This window comes from Salmo salar, chromosome ssa16 (genome assembly GCF_905237065.1).
Source record: "Salmo salar chromosome ssa16, Ssal_v3.1, whole genome shotgun sequence".
NCBI lineage: Eukaryota > Metazoa > Chordata > Actinopteri > Salmoniformes > Salmonidae > Salmo > Salmo salar.
Genome location: NC_059457.1, coordinates 87533339 through 87556600, shown reverse-complemented (window position 1 = coordinate 87556600; position 23262 = coordinate 87533339). Strand labels below are relative to the sequence as shown.

Below are 23262 nucleotides of genomic sequence, written 5' to 3'. Positions count from 1 at the left end.
AATCTCAAATATATTTTGATTTGTTTAACACTTTTTTGGTTACTACATGATTCCATATGTGCTATTTCATAGTTTTGATGTCTTCACTATTATTATACAATGTAGAAAATAGTAAGAAATAAAGAAAAACCCTGGAATGAGTAGGTGTGTCCAAATTTTTGACTGGTACTGTATATCTGTATTTATCTACTCAATACATGTCACGACACCTCTACACACTGGGACAAGACAATTTGCTAGCCACCAATATTCTCTAAATCAAATCAGCGATGACTGTTTAACAGTCTTATGGCCTGGAGATAGAAGTGGTTTCATTCTCTCTGTCCCAGCTTTGATGCACCTGTACTGTCTCCGCCTGATAGATGGTAACAGGGTGAACAGGCTGTGTCTCTGGTGGCTGAGATTCTTGATGATCTTCTTGGCCTTCCACAGAGATCATCTACAATGAATATGTAATGGATTGAAAACTTAGATACTAAAACAGACACCGCTTTCGTTTTTTAAACCAAGTTTTATTTGTGTAGCTAATCAATCTCACTTTTATATTCTACATGCTTTAGCAGTAGTAAGTCCATCAATCCAATGGATGTCGCTATTTGGAGTACTGTGGTAGTGGGGGGAACAGGAAGTTCCGGTAGACGCACACCAATCTTTTCAATAAAGAAAACGCCTAAACTGTGCTGTCCGTTTCACTTTATTTCTACAGGTATGTAATACCACGTTTAAACTGTCTAATATCGAAAGAACGCAATAACATGTTAGATAACACACCCGTCAAGGTATTATCACGTTTGGGAAAGGTTTTGTGCCAAACCGAGTGAGTGAAGAACGTGCAAAAAATATTTTACAAGCGCACGATGCGGAGTTCACCACACGTTCATTTGTGAGGCTTTGCAGTTTCGTTTATAGCTCAGTGGGTTTCGCCTGGGGATGTTCAGAACAAAAACGTTTTGGAAAATTGCAGATAGAAATATAATGAAAAAAACTGACCTGATTACTTAGGATCAGAGGCATGTTTGTTCTACATAATACATTTATATCTGAATGTGTCCAACGTCTCCGTCCTCCTGCTGGACTCAGCCCTGGTACTCGCTTGTCCCTACCTATGTGAAGATAGCAACATTAACGATTTGCCACAATAGTGGAATTTGCGGTTCGCCCTCAAAATAAGTCCCTCGTTGAAAGTGACGCAAACTGATACAAAATACTGTTATCGTGCCATATTTGGACTAGGTAACGCTAAACATGGTTTGAATGTTGTTACTTAATTTATAATAAATTACAATAAGGTATTAGTCCCATAGGGCGGCGCACAATTGGCCCAGCGTCGTCCAGGTTTGGCCGGTCTAAGCCGTCATTGTAAATAAGAATTTGTTCTTAACTGACTTGCATAGTTAAGGAAATGTATTAAAAAGTTTAAAAATAACCAGAAAAAAACTGTTGAAATCACACTGGTGGTTTTAGACCGCAAAATAACATTGGGGGCATTCATATATGCACTTATGAATCTAGTTGGATTGTGCACCCATGAAACAGGTGACACCCACAGAAAACAATTACCAATAGTTTACACAAATATTAGCGTCTTAGCTCTTACTGCAGTACTTTGACTGAAAAATCACCTTCCCAGTCAGTCTATTGCAGGGATACTCCAGTACTATTTGAGAAGGTCCAGTCACACAAATTTCCTAGGTGGCAAAGGTCCAGATGGATATTGTCATTTATTGGCGTAGTAACAAACCTCAAACTTGCAACCCCAAAATCTAAACAACCCTCTAATTGGCGGAGAAAACATTTAGCTGTTTTAAAGCTAATTTCCTGCAATTCAATTCTAAACCTGTTTTGTGTGTTTATATGATACCAGGGGTCGAAGCCCAAAGGCAAAAATTAGGGGGACCGCGGATCCGGACCGCAGTCCGCCAGTTGAATATGGAGGGTCTTTTGTTTGTGTTGGACATTCATATTGCACTCTACAGCCTTACCTATGGATTGTTCAGTCTACTCAGTGACACCCACAGAACACAACTATGTCGAGTTTACACAAATATTAGCATTTCCGCTCTATTGCAGGACTCTGAAACCACTGTTGTCCGGGAGTTGAACCCCGTCAGCTAAATTGTCATGATCATCAGTGGTTTCAAGTTTCTCTACATTTTTGATGAGTTGATCATAGCAAAAAATATTTTTGCATTTCCGCTGTGTAAACGCATTGATTCTCATTTCCAATAGGCTCAGGATAACTCCTGATAAAGTTGGGTAGCTGATGGGTCTATTCAGAGCTTAAATAGACAAAATGATTAGTCACAGGAACCAGGACTAATAAAGCCAATGCAACTGGCTGTTTTACAAACGCTAGGCCTACCACATGGATGGACATTTATAAAATAAAGTTATAGGCCGACACTGTAGGATACACCCCAGTAAGCACGGACTGACGTCGACGTCTTTGGATGTCTTTTTTTTTTTTTACTTGACCCAAACATTAGACCTGACCAAGTATGAACCACTCACTCAGACATCATTAGGCAGGTTTCCATTGACTCGGGTGAATTCAACAAAAGCTATGTGGCAAAAACAGTATTTGCGACATGTGTAATGGAAACGCCAGATATAGGAGAAATATTTTAATGCTCGACAACATTTTTATCTGTTTGACGGGTGGATCTTTCTTTTGTCAAAGTTTCTTTATTCTGACAAATGAGGAAGAAAACAGTATTTATGAAATAAATGATCATTGCCAAATCATTTTGATAATATGGAGTGCGTCATTACGTCCAGCTGTTTTTATCAACACAAGATAGTTAAATGGAAACACTAGCGGGCAATTGTCTGATCTATTTTCTATTCAAACCTTTAATAAATGTCAACAAAACAATCACTGGATAACTTGGAAACATAGCTACTGTTTCACAAGATTGGAAAGCACAGTAGAGTACTTAACGGTTAGTTCAGTACAGGACAACAGTATAGAGTATAGTACAGTATAATGTACTGTACTCTACTTTACTCTAATGCACTCCGTTAGGGCTGGGCGATATGGACTAAAAATCATACAGCTGTATCTTCAGTTTTTCAAACTTAATGGTGATTCACGATATATATTTCTATTTAGTTTTTCTCTAAGTAAGTTGTACAATTAAAGGTCAAATACACTGCCTTTCTAACAGTCAGCAATAATGGAATGAATTCAGGGCTTGTGAAGTTATACCGAGGCTAAATATAAGCCTTCCACAACCATAACACCCACTAATAATTTGTTATTTGATAAAAATTGTTTAACCTGTTTTTTTGTTGTTGTCGCAATAATCACTGATCTGGCTTTCAAGTCTATTAAAATACCCTTTTTTGTTACAAATGTAACTAGCAATGACTAACTTATTGTAGGCATTATAGAAAATTAACACAGGTCTCAAAAATCTCTCAAGCCCACATGCTAGTGACTAGCCAGCTAATCTTTATATTTCAAGTTTAGTCAACTTGGATCTATTTGCTAACAAGGTTGAACAGTTGAATTGTTATGAACACACCCTTCTTTCTGTCTCCAACTGTTTGAAAAGCTTGTTAGCCTGTCCACTTTGTTCAGATGTTAAAATCAAGTGGCCAACCTTATTTCTCAGAATGAGAACGAGTTGCCAATTCCTTACAGTGCATTCGGAAAGTATTCAGACCCCCTTCCCCTTTTCCACATGTTGTTACGTTAGCCTTATTCTAAAATGGATTAAATAAAACAATTCCTCATCAATCTACACACAATAACCCACAATGACAAAGTGAAAACAGATTTTTAGATTTGTTTGCAAAAAACAAATGCTTTATTTCCATAAGTATTCAGACCCTTTGCTATGAGACTCAAAATTGAGCTCAGGTGCATCCTGTTTCCATTGATCATCCTTGAGATGTTTCTACAACTTGATTGTTGTCCACCTGTGGTAAATTAAATTGATTGGACATGATTTGGAAAGGCACACACCTGTCTATAGAAGGTCCCACGTTTGACAGTGCATGTCAGAGCAAAAACCAAGCCATGAGGTCGAAGGATTTGTCTGCGGAGCTCTGAGACAGGATTGACTCTCCCTAGAGCTGCCCCCCCCCCGGCCAAACTGAGTAATCGAGTAGAAGGGCCTTGGTCAGGGAGGTGACCAAGAACCCGATGGTCACTCTGACAGAGCTCCAGAGTTCCTCTGTGGAGATGGGAGAACCTTCTAGAAGGACAATCATCTCTGCAGCACTCCACCAGTCAGGACTTTATGGCAGTGTCCAGACGGAAGCCGCTCCTTCGTAAAAGGCACATGACAGCCCGCTTGGAATTTGCCAAAAGGCACCTAAAGGACTCTCAGACCATGAGAAACAAGATTCTCTGGTCTGATGAAACACATCTGGAGAAAACCAGGCACCATCCCTACAGTGAAGCATGGTGGTGGCATCATCATGCTGTGGGGATGTTTTTCAGCGGCAGGGACTTCGAGACTAGTCAGAATCGAGGGAAAGAAGAATGGAGCAAATTAACTTCATTCGGATAGGGGGCAGCATTGGGAAGTTTAGATGAAAAGCGTGCCCAGAGTAAATTGCCTGTTACTCAGGCCCAGAAGCTAGGATATGCATACAATTGGTAGATTTGGATAGAAAACACTAACATTTCCAAAACTGTTAAAATAATGTCTGTGAGTATAACAGAACTCATATGGCAGGCAAAAACCTGAGAAAAATCCAACCAGGAAGTGGGAAATCTGAGGTTTGTAGTTTTTTAAAGTGATTGCCTATCCAATATCCTGTGTCTATGGGGTCAGATTGCACTTCCTAAGGCTTCCAGTAGATGTCAACAGTCTTTAGAAGGTGTTTCAGGCTTGTATTGTGAAAGGGGATCTGAGCTGTTTCAACAAGTGGTCAGGCTGAAAGCTTTTAGTTTAGTCTCGCGCGTGGCCATGAGCACGATGGTCGTTCTTTTTCCTTTCTAATGACAACGGAATTGTCCGGTTGGAATATTATTGAAGATTTATGATAAAAACATCCTAAAGATTGATTATATACATCGTTTGACATGTTTCTACGACCTTTAATGGAACTTTTTTGACTTTTCGTCTGGACTTTGTGCATTTGGATTACTGGACTAAACACGCAAACAAATAGGAGGTATTTGGACATAAAGATTAACTTTATCGAACAAAACAAACATTTATTGTCTATCATGGAGACCTGGTAGTGCCATCAGATGAAGATGATCAAAGGTAAGTGATTAACTTTAATGCTATTGCTGACTTTTGTGACACCTCTCCTTGGTTGGAAAATGGCTGTATGGTTTTCTGTGGCTAGGCGCTGACCTAACATAATCGCATGGTGCTTTCGCCGTAAAGCCTTTTTGGAATCGGACACAGCGGCTGGATTAACAAGAAGTTTATCTTTAATCTTATGTATAACACTTGTATCTTTCATCAATGTTTATGATGAGTATTTCTGTAATTTGACGTGGCTCTCTGCAATTTCACCGGATGTTTGTTTGAGACAATGCATTTCTGAACATAACGCGCCAATTTCAAATGAGGTTTTTGGACATAAAGATGAACTTTATCGAACAAAACACACGAGGCATTGTCTAACATGGAGTCCTGGGAGTGCCATCCGGTGAAGATCATCAAAGGTTAGTGATTCATTTTAACGCTATTTCTGACTTTTGTGACACCTCTCCTTCTTTGGAAAATGGCTGTATGGTTTTCTGTGGCAAGGCGCTGACCTAACATAATCACATGGTGTGCTTTCGCCATAAAGCCTTTTTGAAATCGGACACTGTGGCTGGATTAACAAGAAGTTTATCTTTAAAATGGTTTATAATACTTGTATGTTTGAGGAATTTTAGTTATGAGATTTCTGTTTGAATTTGGCGCCCTGCAATTTCACTGGCTGTTGGCGAGGTGGGACGCTAGCATCCCGAACGATCCCAGAGAGGTTAATGAAAACCTTCCAAGGACCTCAGACTGGGGTGAAGGTTCACCCTCCAACAGGACAATGACCCTAAGCACACAGCCAAGACAATGCAGGAGTGGCTTTGGGACAAGTCTCTAAATGTCCTTGAGTGGCCCAGCCAGAGCCCGGACTTGAACCAGATCGAATATCCCTGGAGAGACCTGAAAATGGCTGTTCAGCGATGCTCACCATCCAACCTGACAGAGCATGAGAGGAAAGGCAGAGAAGAATGGGAGAAACTCCCCAAATACAGGTATGCCAAGCTTGTACCGTCATACCCTAGAAGACTCGAGGCTGTAATCGCTGCCGAAGGTGCTTCAAAACAGTACTGAGTAAATGGTCTGAATACTTATGTAAATGTGATATTTCAATTTGTAATTTTTAATACATTTTGGGGAAAAAAATCAAAAAACATGTTTTTGCTTTGTCATTATGGGGTATTGTCTGTAGATTGGTGAGGGAAAAACTATTTAATCCATTTTATAATAAGGATGTAACTTCACAAAACGTGGAAAAGTCATGGGGTCTGAATATTTTCCCAGTGCTCTGTGTGTGCATTTAGGAAATCTACTATAGGTTTAGTGCATTTACATTGTGTAGACTAATTTATAGTGTGAGCCTTGTCTAATTTGAAATTGATTGAATGGTTTGTTATCAATGCTTAGCTACCTGATCTAGTATAGTTTTAGAATAATTGCCAGAACTTTCAAGACTAACTTTTGTGTCCGTTTCTCTTTATTACTACAGGCCGACTCAGATTAAGTCTGAGGCCGGTAACATCAACAGTGAGGACAAACTCAGCTTGCCTCTCTCCTTCCACACTGAGTCCAATCCTACAGTCACTGGGTCCTGATTGTGACAGTGGAGCCCAGTTTGCACTGCAGGGTCCAGAGATGGCATCAGTGAAGCTGGAAGACTGCAGTCAAACACTGGAGGTGAATGTCAACATTAAAGATGAAGAAGAGGAGGAGATGATTGGGAAATCTGTTAATCATGGTAAGATCAGGTTCTATCTATGTATAAGTTATCTTCATAAATTAGACCTCCATAAGTTATGACCCAGTCTATTGATAGGTTGAATTCTGTAATTCTGACATCACACATCCCTGAACAACTGGGGTATCTGGGGTGGTCAGAGAGTAGACTAAAGAAGTGAAGTAGACAAACTGCCAGTGTTTTGAAGTTCTATGAAATGAGTCTGTGAAGTTAATAACCCTTGTGATAGTGAGCAGAGGATGATATGACTCATAATATTCACCCCTTATGCCCTTTTGGCCTAAATTGCTGACCTTATTTAGTCAACTGATCGATTGTTTGGTGGGTAGATGTTGGTCGACCAAGCTTTTTTAAGTCGATCAGTGGCAAATACACTGCTCAAAAAAATAAAGGGAACACTTAAACAACACAATGTAACTCCAAGTCAATCACACTTCTGTGAAATCAAACTGTCCACTTAGGAAGCAACACTGATTGACAATACATTTCACATGCTGTTGTGCAAATGGAATAGACAACAGGTGGAAATTATAGGCAATTAGCAAGACACCCCCAATAAAGGAGTGGTTCTGCAGGTGGGGACCACAGGCCACTTCTCAGTTCCTATGCTTCCTGGCTGATGTTTTGGTCACTTTTGAATGCTGGCGGTGCTTTCACTCTAGTGGTAGCATGAGACGGAGTCTACAACCCACACAAGTGGCTCAGGTAGTGCAGCTCATCCAGGATGGCACATCAATGCGAGCTGTGGCAAGAAGGTTTGCTGTGTCTGTCAGCGTAGTGTCCAGAGCATGGAGGCGCTACCAGGAGACAGGCCAGTACATCAGGAGATGTGGAGGAGGCCGTAGGAGGGCAACAACCCAGCAGCAGGACCGCTACCTCCGCCTTTGTGCAAGGAGGAGCAGGAGGAGCACTGCCAGAGCCCTGCAAAATGACCTCCAGCAGGCCACAAATGTGCATGTGTCTGTTTCTGACCGTTTGAACAGACTCCATGAGGGTGGTATGAGGGCCCGACGTCCACAGGTGGGGGTTGTGCTTACAGCCCAACACCGTGCAGGACGTTTGGCATTTGCCAGAGAACACCAAGATTGGCAAATTCGCCACTGGCGCTTTGTGCTCTTCATAGATGAAAGCAGGTTCACACTGAGCACATGTGACAGAGTCTGGAGATGCCGTGGAGAACGTTCTGCTGCCTGCAACATCCTCCAGCATGACCGGTTTGGCAGTGTGTCAGTCATGGTGTGGGGTGGCATTTCTTTGGGGGGGCCGCACAGCCCTCCATGTGCTCGCCAGAGGTAGCCTGACTGCCATTAGGTACCGAGATGAGATCCTCAGACCCCTTGTGAGACCATATGCTGGTGCGGTTGGCCCTGGGTTCCTCCTAATGCAAGACAATGCTAGACCTTATGTGGCTGGAGTGTGTCAGCAGTTCCTGCAAGAGGAAGGCATTGATGCTATGGACTGGCCCGCCCGTTCCCCAGACCTGAATCCAATTGAGCACATCTGGGACATCATGTCTCACTCCATCCACCAACGCCACGTTGCACCACAGACTGTCCAGGAGTTGGTGGATGCTTTAGTCCAGGTCTGGGAGGAGATCCCTCAGGAGACCATCCGCCACCTCATCAGGAGCATGCCCAGGCGTTGTAGGGAGGTCATACAGGCACGTGGAGGACACACACACTACTGAGCCTCATTTTGACTTGTTTTAAGGACATTACATCAAAGTTGGATCAGCCTGTAGTGTGGTTTTCCACTTTCATTTTGAGTGTGACTCCAGACCTCCATGGGTTGATAAATTGGATTTCCATTGATTATTTTTGTGTGATTTTGTTGTCAGCACATTCAACTATGTAAATAAAAAAGTATTTAATAAGATTATTTCATTCATTCAGATCTAGGATGTGTTATTTTAGTGTTCCCTTTATTTTTTTTGAGCAGTGTATATACAGTGCTGCTTGAAAGTCTGAACCCCTTGTGCAATTATATATTTTTTTGTTTTTACCATGAAATCTTTATTTCATTAGAACCAGTCTTTTTGATCTGACATTACAGGTTTATTTTTACCAATACCAACTGACTGGTTCTTCTGATGTTGTTCACACAGGACACCGTGTTGAGACATTCTCTACATCCAGAGAGACACAGCAGGAAGATCACAGAGCTAAGAGGTCTCACCACTGCCCACGTTGTAAGGAGAGTTTCTCAATTCTATCAAAGTTAAAAATACACCTAAAAATACACACAGGAGAGAATCTGTATTCCTGTACTGACTGTGGGAAGAATTTCACAACATTAAAGGTTCTGACAGTTCATCAGAGAGTGCATGAACGGATACACACAGGAGAGAAGACTTACTCCTGCTCTAATTGTGTAAAATGCTTCACATCATCAACTAAGCTAAAAATTCATCAGAGAACACACACAGGAGAGAAGCCTTACTTATGCTCTGACTGTGGGGCTAGTTTCTCTCGACTGGGCCACCTAAAAACACATAAACGTATACATACAGGAGAGAAGCCTTACTCCTGCCCGGACTGTGGAAAGAGTTTCTCTCGACTGGGCAATTTAAAAACACATGAACGTATGCATACAGGAGTAAAGCCTTACTCCTGCTCTGACTGTGGAAAGAGTTTCTCTCGACTCGGCCACCTAAAAACACATGAACGTATACATACAGGAGAGAAGCCTTACTTCTGCTCTGACTGTTTAAAATGCTTCACAACATCAACTGAGCTAAAAGTTCATCAGAGAACACACACAGGAGAGAAGCCTTACTCCTGCTCTGATTGTTTAAAATGCTTCACAACATGCTCTGGGCTTGAAGGTCATCGGAGAACACACACAGGAGAGAAGCCTTACTCCTGCTCTAATTGTGTAAAAAGCTTCACATCATCGACGAAGCTGAAAAATTCATCAGAGGACACACACAGGAGAGAAGCCTTACTTATGCTCTGACTGTGGGGCGAGTTTCTCTCGACTGGGCCACCTAAACACACATGAACGTATACATACAGGAGAGAAGCCTTACTCCTGCTCCGACTGTGGAAAGGGTTTCTCTCGAATGTGCAACTTAAAAACACATGAACGTATACATACAGGAGAGAAGCCTTACTTTTGCTCTGACTGTGTAAAATGCTTCACAACATCAACTGAGCTAAAAGGTCATCAGAGAACACACACAGGAGAGAAGCCTTACTCCTGCTCTGATTGTGTAAAATGCTTCACAACATACTCTGGGTTAATAGGTCATCAGAGAACACACACAGGAGAGAAGCCTTACTCCTGCTCTGACTGTGTATGCATACGTTCATGACTGGGAAAAGTTTCTCTCGACTGGGCCACCTAAAAACATAATCGTATGCATACAGGAGGGAAGCCTTACACCTGCTCAGACTTTGGAAAGAGTTTCTCTCGAATGGGCCAGTTAAAAAGACACAAAAAATACATAAAATATACATAAAATCAGAAGAGCCTCTTCAGTTCTCAAAGACCAGCTGAGATTAAAGTCACTCCATCCCTTAAGTCTCGTAAAATAAGTGATAACTGTGAACTGGATCAAGTGAAGAAAGTGTAGAACACTCTATTGAAATCCTATTGTTTCTCACTGTGAGAGAACTGTGCAGAGGAAAGGGAGCATTACAGAATGTTAGCCTCTCTTTACTGATCAGTGTGCACCTTGTCAGTTTTGGTGTGTTTTGTTAGCTTCTACTGTAAAGATATTGAGATGACCATGGATTTGCCCTTAGGGTTGAATATCCTCTGTGAGGCGTCTCACAATGGAGTGGTTGACTGGGTGGTACTGCTTCCATGAGATGGTTGACACAACATACACTGAGTGTACAAAACATTAAGGACACCTGCTCTTTCCATGACATAGACTGACCAGGTGAATCCAGGTGAAAAGCTATGATCCTTAATGATGTAGTTTTTGTGTATTTATTATGGATCCTCATTAGCTTCCAGCAGAAAACAAGAGACTGCGGTTGCAGTGGGCTAAGGAATGAAAACACTGGACACTGGAACATTTTAAAAACATGGACTGGTCTGATGAATCCTGGTTCCTGCTGTGTCATGCTGATGGGAGGACTAGGGAATGGAGGAAACCACGAGTACATGTATCCCTGCTGTGTCAACATTGCAGGCTGGTGGTGATGGTGTGGAGTGTGTTTCATGGCACATATTGGACCCCTTGATAGAAGTGGAGCAGCGTTTGAATACCACAGGATATCTAAACATCCTTGCCAATCAGGTGCATCCCTTCATGGCAGCAGTGTATCCATCTGCAAATAGATTTTTTTCAGCAGGATTATGCCCCATGGCACAAAGCTTGTTCAGGAATGGTTCCAAGAACATGACAGTGAATTCTGCGGTGGCCTGCTGAGTCACCAGTTCTCAATCCAATTGTGCATCTGTGGCAGGAGATGGAACGAGCTATTCGGAGTAGATCCACTCCCAGCCGACTTGACACAATTGTAGGAATCATTGGAGTCGACATGGACCAGCATCCCTGTGGAACGCTCTCAACACCTTGGACACTCTATGCCCTGATGAATTAAGGCTGTTCTGAGGACAAACGGGGCTGCAACTGAATATTAGGAAGGTGTTCCTAGTGTTTTGTGCACTCCGTGTATATCAGATAAAGATGGTGAAATGATCAGTTTTTAGCATTAGTTTGGGTGGATTATTTTATATTACTAAACAACTTTTGTTTAATGATAAACAGACTATGAACTGTATTTTAATACTGGATGTATTATTTTAGTCATTGATAAATGTATTTGAATAACTGTATTGAAGGTAATTGATCTGGCGGCAGGTAGCCTAGCGGTTAAGAGTGTTGGGCCAGTAACTGAAAGGTCACTGGTTTGAATCCCGAGCCGACTAGGTGAAAAATCTGTCATTGTGCCCTTGAGCAAGGCAATTAACCCTGAATATTTCCTGTAAATCGCTCTGGATTAGAGCATCTGCAAAGTGACAAGAATGTAATGAAAAATGTTTGTACATGATTTTTTTTTTACCATTATTTAACTAGGCAAGTCAGTTAAGAACAAATTCTTATTTTCAATGATGGCCTAGGAACAGTGGGTTAACTGCTTTGTTCAGGGGGAGAACAACAGATTTTTACCTTGTCAGCTCGTGATTCGATTTTGCAACCTTCCGGTCACTAGTCCAACGCTCTAACCACTAGGCTACCTGCTGCCCCGGTGCGCAACCACTTCTTTTTCTCTTGTGTATAATTAAATGAAATAAACTGTTTGAAGTGAAATACTGTATATACAATACACAACATTACCACTTTGTTTACCCTGGTCAGACGGACAGGGCCATAGTAAGCTAGATTATGTAGCTGTTGTTGTTAGTAGCCTACAGTTTCCATGCAATACAGCATGTCAGATCACTAATGAGTCTGTGTTTAGGCTGCTACATTTATGCAAGAGTTTTTGCTTGTGTCTTTCGGGAGTGACGTATTATCAGGCTATATAACTACTGGAGGGAAGTGGAGAGCCGCCTTGAACTTTGTACCCGGCCCGCCCGAGATGGTCAAGAGACGCAGAGAGCCTGCAGCAGCACTCTGAAGTGAAGAACAGCCCTTACAAAAATGTACGATTGTAGTACAATTAAAAATACATAGCATGGTATTGTTGTGGAATGGTAGGGACCACAAAACTTGGAACATAGAAGAAACTGACAGATGTGTCATAATAGCCCGGAAGTAACGCTGCACTTGGAGACACATTTGAAATGGATTACATTGTCTCCACCCTGCTGCATGTATTCAATCACAGTAAAATACGATTCAAATGTATTGTTGGAAGGGCTGTGGTCACCATTCATGTAATACATTAAATATATACATCAGATGGTATTGGGGAGCTTTTCACAGGTACATTATTTACTCCTTTCAATCTTTTACCAACCAACCCTATGCTTGGTGTGACTGTTATGGGCAGAGCAGACCATCTGATATGCCCTTAAATATTGTAATATGTAACCTGGAATTAAAATGTAAGAGGACCAGTGCTTCTACAGTGAAACACATCTCACATCTGTGCTGTTTGAGAGAGATGTTAGACTACATTGTATCATTGTTTCCTCTTCTGAGGTCACTGGTGGGGAACATAATTTCAATTCACTGAGACAATGAGTCCTTCAAGTTTAGCACTATATCCACACGTTTTAATGATCTGTTTGATGATGATGGTGAAGGGGGAGATTGAATTGACAATATACAACAGTGGTTGGAAACTAGGTGTGGCCTTCAGTCAATTTCTTGCCTAACTTGTTATCAGGTTTCAGGTAAGACCCAAGTGCAGACTGTGTAGAAGTAACAATGTTTATTGTAACAACAAGGGCAGGCAAACGACAGGTCAAGGCAGGCAGGGGTTGATAATCCAGAGTAGTGGGGCCAAGGTACAGGACAGCAGGCAGGCCCAGGGTCAGGTCAGGCAGAGGTCGGTAACCCAGAGTAAAGCCAAAGGTACAGGACAGCAGGCAGGCCCAGGGTCAGGTCAGGCAGAGGTCGGTAATCCAGAGTAAAACCAAAGGTACAGGACAGCAGGCAGGCCCAGGGTCAGGTCAGGCAGAGGTCGGTAACCCAGAGTAAAGCCAAAGGTACAGGACAGCAGGCAGGCCCAGGGTCAGGTCAGGCAGAGGTCGGTAACCCAGAGTAAAACCAAAGGTACAGGACAGCAGGCAGGCCCAGGGTCAGGTCAGGCAGAGGTCGGTAATCCAGAGTAAAACCAAAGGTACAGGACAGCAGGCAGGCCCAGGGTCAGGTCAGGCAGAGGTCGGTAACCCAGAGTAAAGCCAAAGGTACAGGACAGCAGGCAGGCCCAGGGTCAGGTCAGGCAGAGGTCGGTAACCCAGAGTAAAGCCAAAGGTACAGGACAGCAGGCAGGGTCAGGCAGAGTGGTCAGGCAGAGGTCGGTAACCCAGAGTAAAGCCAAAGGTACAGGACAGCAGGCAGGCCCAGGGTCAGGTCAGGCAGAGGTCGGTAACCCAGAGTAAAACCAAAGGTACAGGACAGCAGGCAGGGTCAGGCAGAGTGGTCAGGCAGGCGGACTCAGTGTCAGGACAGGCAGGGGTCAAAACCAGGAGGGAGAGAAAAGAAAGACTGGAAAAAGCAGGAGCTGAGACACAAAACACTGTTAGGCTTGAACTAACAAGACGAACTGGCACAGACAGACACAAAACACTGGTATAAAAACCCTGGGGATAAGTGGGCAAGATGGGTGACACCTGGAGGGGGGTGGAGACAAGCACAAGGACAGGTAAAACAGATCAGGGCGTGACACTTGTAGCTAGTCTGTGGGCCAGAACATAATTATCCTATTAACAAATAGCCTATAGCTGCCCAATTCATAGTCCTACACAGTGTAGGCTACACTACACATTTAACACATTTCGAATCCCACCGTACCTTCTCCACTGTGCAATCCAGTTTTCGAGCTGGTCACGGGTGCACCTCAGCCACGCTCAAGGTACTAAACGATATCATAACCGCCATCGATAAAAGACAGTACTGTGCAGCCGTCTTCATCGACCTGGCCAAGGCTTTCAACTCTGTCAATCACCACATTCTTATCGGCAGACTCAATAACCTTGGTTTCTCAAATGACTGCCTCGCCTGGTTCACCAACTACTTCGCAGACAGAGTACAGTGTGTAAAATCGGAGGGCCTGTTGTCCGGACCTCTGGCAGTCTCTCCACAGGGTTCAATTCTCGGGCCGCCTCTTTCCTCTGTATATATCAATGATGCCGCTCTTGCTGCAGGTGATTCCCTGATCCACCTCTACGCAGACGACACCATTCTGTATACATCTGGCCCTTCTTTGGACACTGTGTTAACTAACCTCCAAACGAGCTTCAATGCCATAAAACACTCCTTCTGTGGCGTCCAACTGCTCTTAAACGCTAGTAAAACCAAATGCATGCTTTTCAACTGTTCGCTGCCTGCACCCGCCCGCCTGACTAGCATCACTACTCTGGACGGTTCTGACCTAGAATACGTGGACAACTACAAATACCTAGGTGTCTGGCTAGACTGTAACCTCTCCTTCCAGACTCATATCAAACATTCCAATCCAAAATCAAATCTAGAATCGGCTTTCTATTTTGCAACAAAGCCTCCTTCACTCACGCCGCCAAACTTACCCTAGTAAAACTGACTATCCTACCGATCCTCGACTTCGGCGATGTCATCTACAAAATAGCTTCCAATACTCTACACAGCAAATTGGATGCAGTTTATCACAGTGTCATCTGCTTTGTTGCCAAATCACCTTATACCACCCACCACTGTGACCTGTAGGCACTAGTCGGCTGGCCCTCGCTACATATTCGTCGCCAGACCCACTGGCTCCAGGTCATCTATAAGTCTATGCTAGGTAAAGCTCCGCCTTATCTCAGCTCACTGGTCACGATAACAACACCCACCCATGGCACACACTCCAGCAGGTATATCTCACTGGTCATCCCCAAAGCCAACACCTCCTTTGGCCGCCTTTCCTTCCAGTTCTCTGCTGCCAGTGACTGGAACGAATTGCAAAAATCGCTGAAGCTGGAGACTTATATCTCCCTCACTAACTTTAAACATCAGCTATCTGAGCAGCTAACCGATCGCTGCAGCTGTACATAGCCCATCTGTAAATAACCCACCCAATCTACACCAGTATCACTACTTACACACCACCATCTGCTCATCTATCACTCCAGTGTTAATCTGCTAAATTGTAATTACTTTGCTACTATGACCTATTTATTGCCTTACCTCCTCATGCCATTTACACACACTGTATATAGACTTTCTTTTTTTCTATTGTGTTTCCATCAGTTAGCTGTGTTTTTATCTAACATGTGTTCCCCAGAATAAACCTCAAGAACAAGGAGATTTTCTTGATGCTCAGGAGGTCTCTGAAGTTCTACATCTGTCTGGGTGTTATGTGCTTAATATATTGTTTATTTTCAAAAAATATATCCTTAGATACATTGATGAATTCAGTTTATAGTGGGAGTTAGCTAGCTATATAGCTAATCCCCAGCAGTTTCATCCTAGCTAGTTACCTAATGGCCTTTTTATAAACTTGATAGATAATACAAATATATGAAGTTTCCCCTCGCTTCTAGAGCTGCCTAATACAGCAAGCCAGTTGATAGTACAATAGCTAGGATGAATGCAATGTGTGACATTACTAGCTATATGGGGGACATTAGCTAACCTTAGATAATTGATTGATGAAATCCAAAGAACGACATCACATCAGAAAAAGGTTTATAGCCAGACTGGAATTACTGAGTCTACCATTAGAGATATCCACTGACAAATCTTTACATAAATGAGATCATCAAAAACATGTTGAAATAGCATTTGGCTGAATTAGCTAGCTAGATTTCTTACATGATAACAAGCACCTTTGTTGGTGCTGACATCTTCAGGACAGGAATACCGGTTTACTTAACGGAGGAATAAACACACATGTTCATCATTGGTGTTTCAACCAGAACGGGGGAAAATGCACTTTATTTATTTTCGCACATGCGCAGTCATACATCTCTCATAGGGCATGACTGTACCAGTGTAAGAACACAATTCAACAACATATTAGTCCACATGCCAACACCCCCACTTGCTCTTATACTGTACAAGTCGTATTCAACCTAACTTTATCAACACATTTAGCTTACAGTTATTCATCTCACAAATGTCAGTTTATATTCCAAACATGTAACCCAAGAATTTTTCATTTTTGAACTTCGTTACAGGTTTAGTCAAAACATCTGCAGCCATGTCTGCCGTTGGACAATATTCAATACTTATTTTACCATCACTGAGTGCAGATCGAATGAAATGATATCTGATGTCGACATGTTTACATCTCTGACGACATACTGGGTTCTTTGACAGAGCAATTGCACCTTGGTTATCTTCAAAGATTGTTACTGGTGTATATTGGCACTCACTATCCATCTCGCCCAATAACTGTACAAGGTACAAACTTTCTTGTGTAGTAGCAGCCAGTGCCATGTACTCTGCTTCACATGTAGATAAAGCTACTGTTGGCTGCTTCTTAGACCTCCATGAAATGACAGGTCCACATTTAGTTAAACTAAAACAATACCCTGTTATGCTTCGTCTGTCACTTTGATCTGCTGCCCAATCACCATCACTATATGCTACGAGGTTGAGTTTTTCCACCCCCTTTTTGTAACACAACTCCTGATTCATTGTTCCCTTCAAGTACCTCAACACATGTTTAGCTGTTATCCAGTGTTGCTCTTTTGGTTCTGATAGGTATTGTGACAGCTTGCTGACAATCCAACTGATATCCGGTCTTGTACATGTCATCACATATATCAAGCTGCCTATCACTTCACGATACCTTTTTGAATCAATAAGTTCACCATCACCATCAAAGTTGAGTTTTTGTTCACATGGTGTTGACCTTGTCTTACAGTCTGACATACCAAACCTTTCCAGTATCTTTGTTATGTACCTTGTTTGGTTCATCGTTATTTTCCCTTCACTTTGTGTAAAATCAATGCCTAGGAAATGTCCAAGCCTCCCAAGATCTTTCATCTTAAATTTTTCACTTAACATTTCTTTTACACTTGTGAGTGAGTCACTATCACTAGCAGCGATAATTAGATCATCGACCCAAATTATCAAAATGATCCTTTCTGTTGCAGTTTGTTTGTTATAAACACAGTGATCAGCTGGGTTCTGTGTAAAACCATTTTCACTAAGGTGATCATGCAACATTTTGTTCCAGTTCCTTCCTGACTGTTTCAGGCCGTACAGTGACTTGTTCAGTTTACAGACTAGTTGCTCACCTGTATCTGACCTGACTTCGAAACCCTCTGGTTGCTCCATGTACACTTCACAGTCAATAGGAGCATGTAGATATGCTGTTTTGACATCCATCTGATGTAACTCTAAGTCATACTGAGCTGCTAGCTGCATCAAACAGCGTACTGATGTCATATTTGCAGTTGGAGAAAAAGTCTCCTTATAGTCTATTCCTGCCACTTGACTATACCCCTTTGCAACATATCTTGCCTTGTATGTCTCAGTCTCATCTGAATTGTTTTTGACCGCATAGACCCACCTGCCCCCCACTGCATTTTTACCCTCTGGCAGTGTGGTTAATGTGAATGTATCATTTTCCCTAAGGGAATCCATCTCCTCCTTCATAGCAGTAGCCCAAATCTCTGATTTTGGTGAAATCATTGCTTCTTTGAAGGTTTGTGGTGCATTGCACATTACTCTGTAGCAGTAGTCAACACTAGGTGGTATCTGGTCATCACATTTCACTTTACACTCATAGTCTTTTAAGTACTGGGGTTTCTTCCTCGCTCTGTCTGGATAGCATGGACTCTGACCATCTGAAGTCTCAATTTGCACATCTTGTGTCTCTTCTGAGTTTTGATCTGCCATCTTGGCTTTCGGCATGGGGTTTTCAAATCTCTCCCCATGAAGATCATCACTGTTTTCCAAATCTGTCTGAGTTTGGTGTTCGACTACACCTTTTGTAACACACTTGACTAATCTGTTTTTAAGAACTTTCCCAGTGTCTGGGTAGTAGACTAGGTATGCTGGACTATTTTTATCATACCCGACAAAAATACCCTTTTCACATCTTGAGTCTAACTTTTTCTTGTTCTGTCTATATGCATAGCAAACAGATCCAAATTCTTTCATCTTTGAAAGATCAGGCTTTCTCCCAGTAAACATGTAGTGTGGAGTCTGTCCTACACGCTTATTGTAACACCTATTGCGAATTACTGCAGCAGTCATTACAGCATATGTCCACAAGTTCTTTGGTAGGTTGCTTTCAAGTAGCATGCATCTTGCCATTTCGAACAGTGTTCTCCAATTTCTCTCAGCGGTCCCATTTTGATGGGGTGAGTAAGGGGCTGAAGTTTCATGTCTTATGGCGTTCTTACTGAGCAGTGACTGGAACTCTTTGGCTGTGAATTCTGTGCCATTATCTGACCTGACACACTTTATTTTCCCATAAGGGGCCACATCAGCAATAAACTTCTCAGTAGCTTTTACAGTATCACTCTTTGCTTTTAGGAAATACACAAAAACTGCCCCTGAATAATCATCCGTAAATGCTAGAGTATATCTGAACCCATCTTTCGCCTCTGGCTCAATAGGGCCAGCCAAATCAGTGTGCACAAGCTCAAGAGCCGCTTTTACCTTTTCATCAGGCTCTCTGTTTCTGCTCTGAACAAATTTTCCCTGAGTGCAGATTTCACAGTTGAGGGTAGATTTGTCAATCTTACCTGTGATTTTCATTCCCTCTGTCACATTTTCTAACTTTGACACATCCTCAAAATTACAGTGGCCAAGAATTTTGTGCCATGTGTGAATATCATAGCACCCATGACATCCATCATCATTTTCATCACTTACAGTGTTAAGATAGTAAAGTCTATCGTACTCCTTGATGTCAAAAGTGGTACCGTTCTTGTGGATGAGCTTGTTACACCCCTGTCGAAAGTTGACTGAAGCTCCGTTGGCTGTCGCTGCTTTAACAGAGAAAATGTCCCGTGGAAACGACGGCACGTACAGCGCCTTCGTCAGCGTTGTTTTTACCCGACGACCCGTGTTGTCTCTCAGGTAAACCTCCGCTGCACCTCTCCTCTCCGCGACACCATTCGTTCTTGTTCCGTCAGCCAGCTCCACGGAATGTTTTTCCGGTTTGAAAGTCTCGTCAAACTCCTTAAACTTCCCGATGTCCGTGACTATATGTGACGTTGCTCCCGTATCCACCATCAGCCCTTTCTGTTTCAGTCCACTAACCTGACAGTCACTTATTCTGAATGCAAATGTGTGGCTTTCAGCATCTGTTGCTTGTTTCACATTGTCTCTTCTTTTTCGTCTGCAATTTGCGTCAGTATGAGTGGATCTCTTGCAATAACTACAACACTGTCTCCGTTCTTTGCGCTCTCCAGTAACGGTACATTCCCGGGCCTTGTGCCCTTTCTGGCCACAGTTGAAGCAGGTTATCTCGGTCCCTTTATCTCTCCCTCTTGGCCAGCTAACTTTAATGTTACTTGCCTTCATCACGTTGTCAGTGGAAATGGCGCTAAACTTCTCGGTGCTTTCATAGCTCCTCAACTTGGTTTTGAACTTGCCAAAAGTTGTCGGCTCGTCACTCTGCGTAATGTGGATGGCAAACGGCTTAAATGATTCGGGCAAACCTTTCAGAATCATTGCAATCAACAGCCCGTCACTTAAAGTCTCTTCAGCATTTCTCAGTGCTGTAATAGCCGTCTCAGCACGAATGATATAGTCCGTAACACTTTCGTCAGCGGCTTTCTGAAGAGAAGTTAGTTCAGTGTAGAGGCTAATCACACGTGGCTTCCCTTTACCTGCATAATGTTCCCTCAATATCTTCAACGCTTTTCTCCCATCATCTGCTGCTTCTCTCATTATCAGGGAAAGACTTTTATCATCCAAAAGCTGTATCAATTCGGCGTAGGCTTCTTCATTTTTCTCTCCGTCTTCTTCATCTTCATCCACGCTCAATATGGCGGCCTTTAGCCCAAGCAAACGCAAGTGCCCCAAAAACTTTGTCTCCCATAACTCGTAGTTTTTTTTCATCTCCGTCGAAATATAATCTATTCCATCGGCTTCCATGTTCCCTCCTGGGCCCATAACCTGTTGGTGCTGACATCTTCAGGACAGGAATACCGGTTTACTTAACGGAGGAATAAACACACATGTTCATCATTGGTGTTTCAACCAGAACGGGGGAAAATGCACTTTATTTATTTTCGCACATGCGCAGTCATACATCTCTCATAGGGCATGACTGTACCAGTGTAAGAACACAATTCAACAACATATTAGTCCACATGCCAACAACCTTGCTGTGAGTCCACCATGTTGCAATGTAAACATCCTGTTGTATGGGTACCACCACCCATTTAGCTAGCCAATCAATGGCATTATAACGAAAAGTACAGTAGTTGCATGGTAAGAAACAGAAGAGAAAAAACACTGCTCAATCAAAACCATCTAACCTAAAGCGCTTTAGACACACCCACTCCTTTCCAGACGTCTAATACTTTCCTTTAGACACACCCACTTGCCCTTATGGTAGCCATATAGAGCCCCACAGTGGAGATGTAATAATACCCATAAAACCTAGCAGTCAAACAGGGAAATAGTTCCAATCGTTTTACACCATTCATTTTTCATTCATTTTAGAAACACTTAAAATAAGGGCTGTGTTTGAGATGATATATGAGATGATATAATGCTAATTAGCATCGAAGTAGACATCATGCAAAAGAACAATCACATCATCTCTAGCTGACACCTTTTGCTAACAGGTATTGTGTCAATTTAAAATTTGCACAAGACAGTTCACAGAATTGTCCATTTAAATAAATGTAGCGTATTTATTCATTACGACGTTTAGCTAACATTAGATAGTTAACCCAGAGATCCTTACCTTTGCCTCGATTCGGCAGTCTGGCCCATCATGTCACTTGTAGTTCTTTATGATAGCCACATTAGCAGCTAATTAGCATTTTATTTTGGGGGGCATTGAAGAGTTTGTGAATGTAAAATGTTGCATCTGTGGTGGGGATCATATTACCGAATTCCCAGAGTGCCCTGTTTGGGTGAAAGAGGTTGAGGTGTCAAGGATCAGGACTGTACAGCAAATCTCCTATGTGGAGGTGGTGAACAGAGTTATAGGGGCAAGAGGCCACAGTTCTGAAGAAGATATGGTGGTGGATGCACTGCAACCAGTTGCAAATGTTGTACGTCAATCAAGTGATCTGGATACACTTATTGTGAAGAAGCAGTGGCGGGTCTAGACCATTTCAACTGGGGGGGCCAAGCTGGGCCCAGTTGTACTGTTAGTGGGGCCAGTTACATTAGACGTTATTTTTTCATATCGTTTTCTTCACTGCATTGCAGGCATTAGCAGGCAAAAGACCATGTTCATAATCATTAGTGTTCCATGTTGCCACTGTCTAATAACGGATGTAAAAAAAGAACGATAGCAAAAATTAGTTATGTAAAAATTATTTCATACTCCACATTTAGTGTCTCCTGACCCCTCCTGTCTCAGCCTCCAGTATTTATGCTGCAGTAGTTTATGTGTCGGGGGGCTAGGGTCAGTCTGTCACATCTGGAGTATTTCTCTTGTCTTTTCCGGTGTCCTGTGTGAATTTAAATATGCTCTCTCTAATTCTCTCTTTCTCTCTTTCTTTCTTTCTCTCTCCCGGAGGACCTGAGCCCTAGGACCATGCCTCAGGACTACCTGGCTTGATGACTCCTTGCTGTCCCCAGTTCACCTGGCCGTGCTGCTGCTCCAGTTCCAACTGTTCTGCCTATGGAACCCTGACCTGTTCACCGGACGTGCTACCTGTCCCAGACCTGCTGGAACCCTGACCTGTTCACCGGACGTGCTACCTGTCCCAGACCTGCTGTTTTCAACTCTCTAGAGACAGCAGCAGCGGTAGAGATACTCTCAAAGATCGGCTATGAAAAAGCCAACTGACACTTACTCTTGTGTTACTGACTTGTTGCACCCTCGACAACTACTATGATTATTATTATTTGACCATGCTGGTCATTTATGAACATTTGAACATCTTGGCCATGTGCTGTTATAATCTCCACCCGGCACAGCCAGAAGAGGACTGGCCACCCCTCATAGCCTGGTTCCTCTCTAGGTTTCTTCCTAGGTTTTGACCTTCCTAGGGAGTTTTTCCTAGCCACCGTGCTTCTACACCTGCATTGCTTGCTGTTTGGGGTTTTAGGCTGGGTTTCTGTACAGCACTTTGAGATATCAGCTGATGTAAGAAGGGCTATATAAATAAATGTGATTTGATTTGATTTAGGGGGGCCACAAGGGGGTCCAAAATTGTTGTCACGGGCACTGGTCCCCCCCCCCCCAGAACCGCCCCTGTGAAGAAGGTGGATATTTTAGTATTTATAGCCACAGTTATGAATTGTACTGCACAAGAAGTCCAAGAAGCTGGACATAATTATATCTGCAGCTGAGAAGTTTTTGGGCCTCCAAGACTTCACGGCAGAAGGACTGCAAGGACTACTGTTGCCAGAAAATGATCCTTCTGAGCCTGTGTAGGAACCTGATTAGAACAGAAAAGCAGGCTGATTTTAGTTTAATTTACATTTTGTTATTGATAGTTTGTATTATTTTTGTATATTGTATGTACTGAACAAAAATATAAACACAACATGTAAAGTGTTGGTCCCATGTTTCATCCTAGAAATGTTCCATACACGCAAAAATATTATTTCTCTCAAATGTGCAC

The 23262-nt window shown here is 42.6% G+C and overlaps 1 protein-coding gene across 1 annotated transcript; it reads left to right on the top strand.

The window, feature by feature from the left end:
* Positions 1–651: 651 nt before the first annotated feature.
* On the top strand, positions 652–12989 carry LOC106575389 (gastrula zinc finger protein XlCGF17.1-like). Its single transcript, XM_045696785.1, has 3 exons — positions 652–706; positions 6706–6954; positions 9059–12989. The coding sequence occupies exons 2-3, from the start codon at positions 6852–6854 to the stop codon at positions 9907–9909; spliced, it is 954 nt and encodes a 317-aa protein (XP_045552741.1). The 5' UTR covers positions 652–706; positions 6706–6851; the 3' UTR covers positions 9910–12989.
* Positions 12990–23262: the final 10273 nt, after the last annotated feature.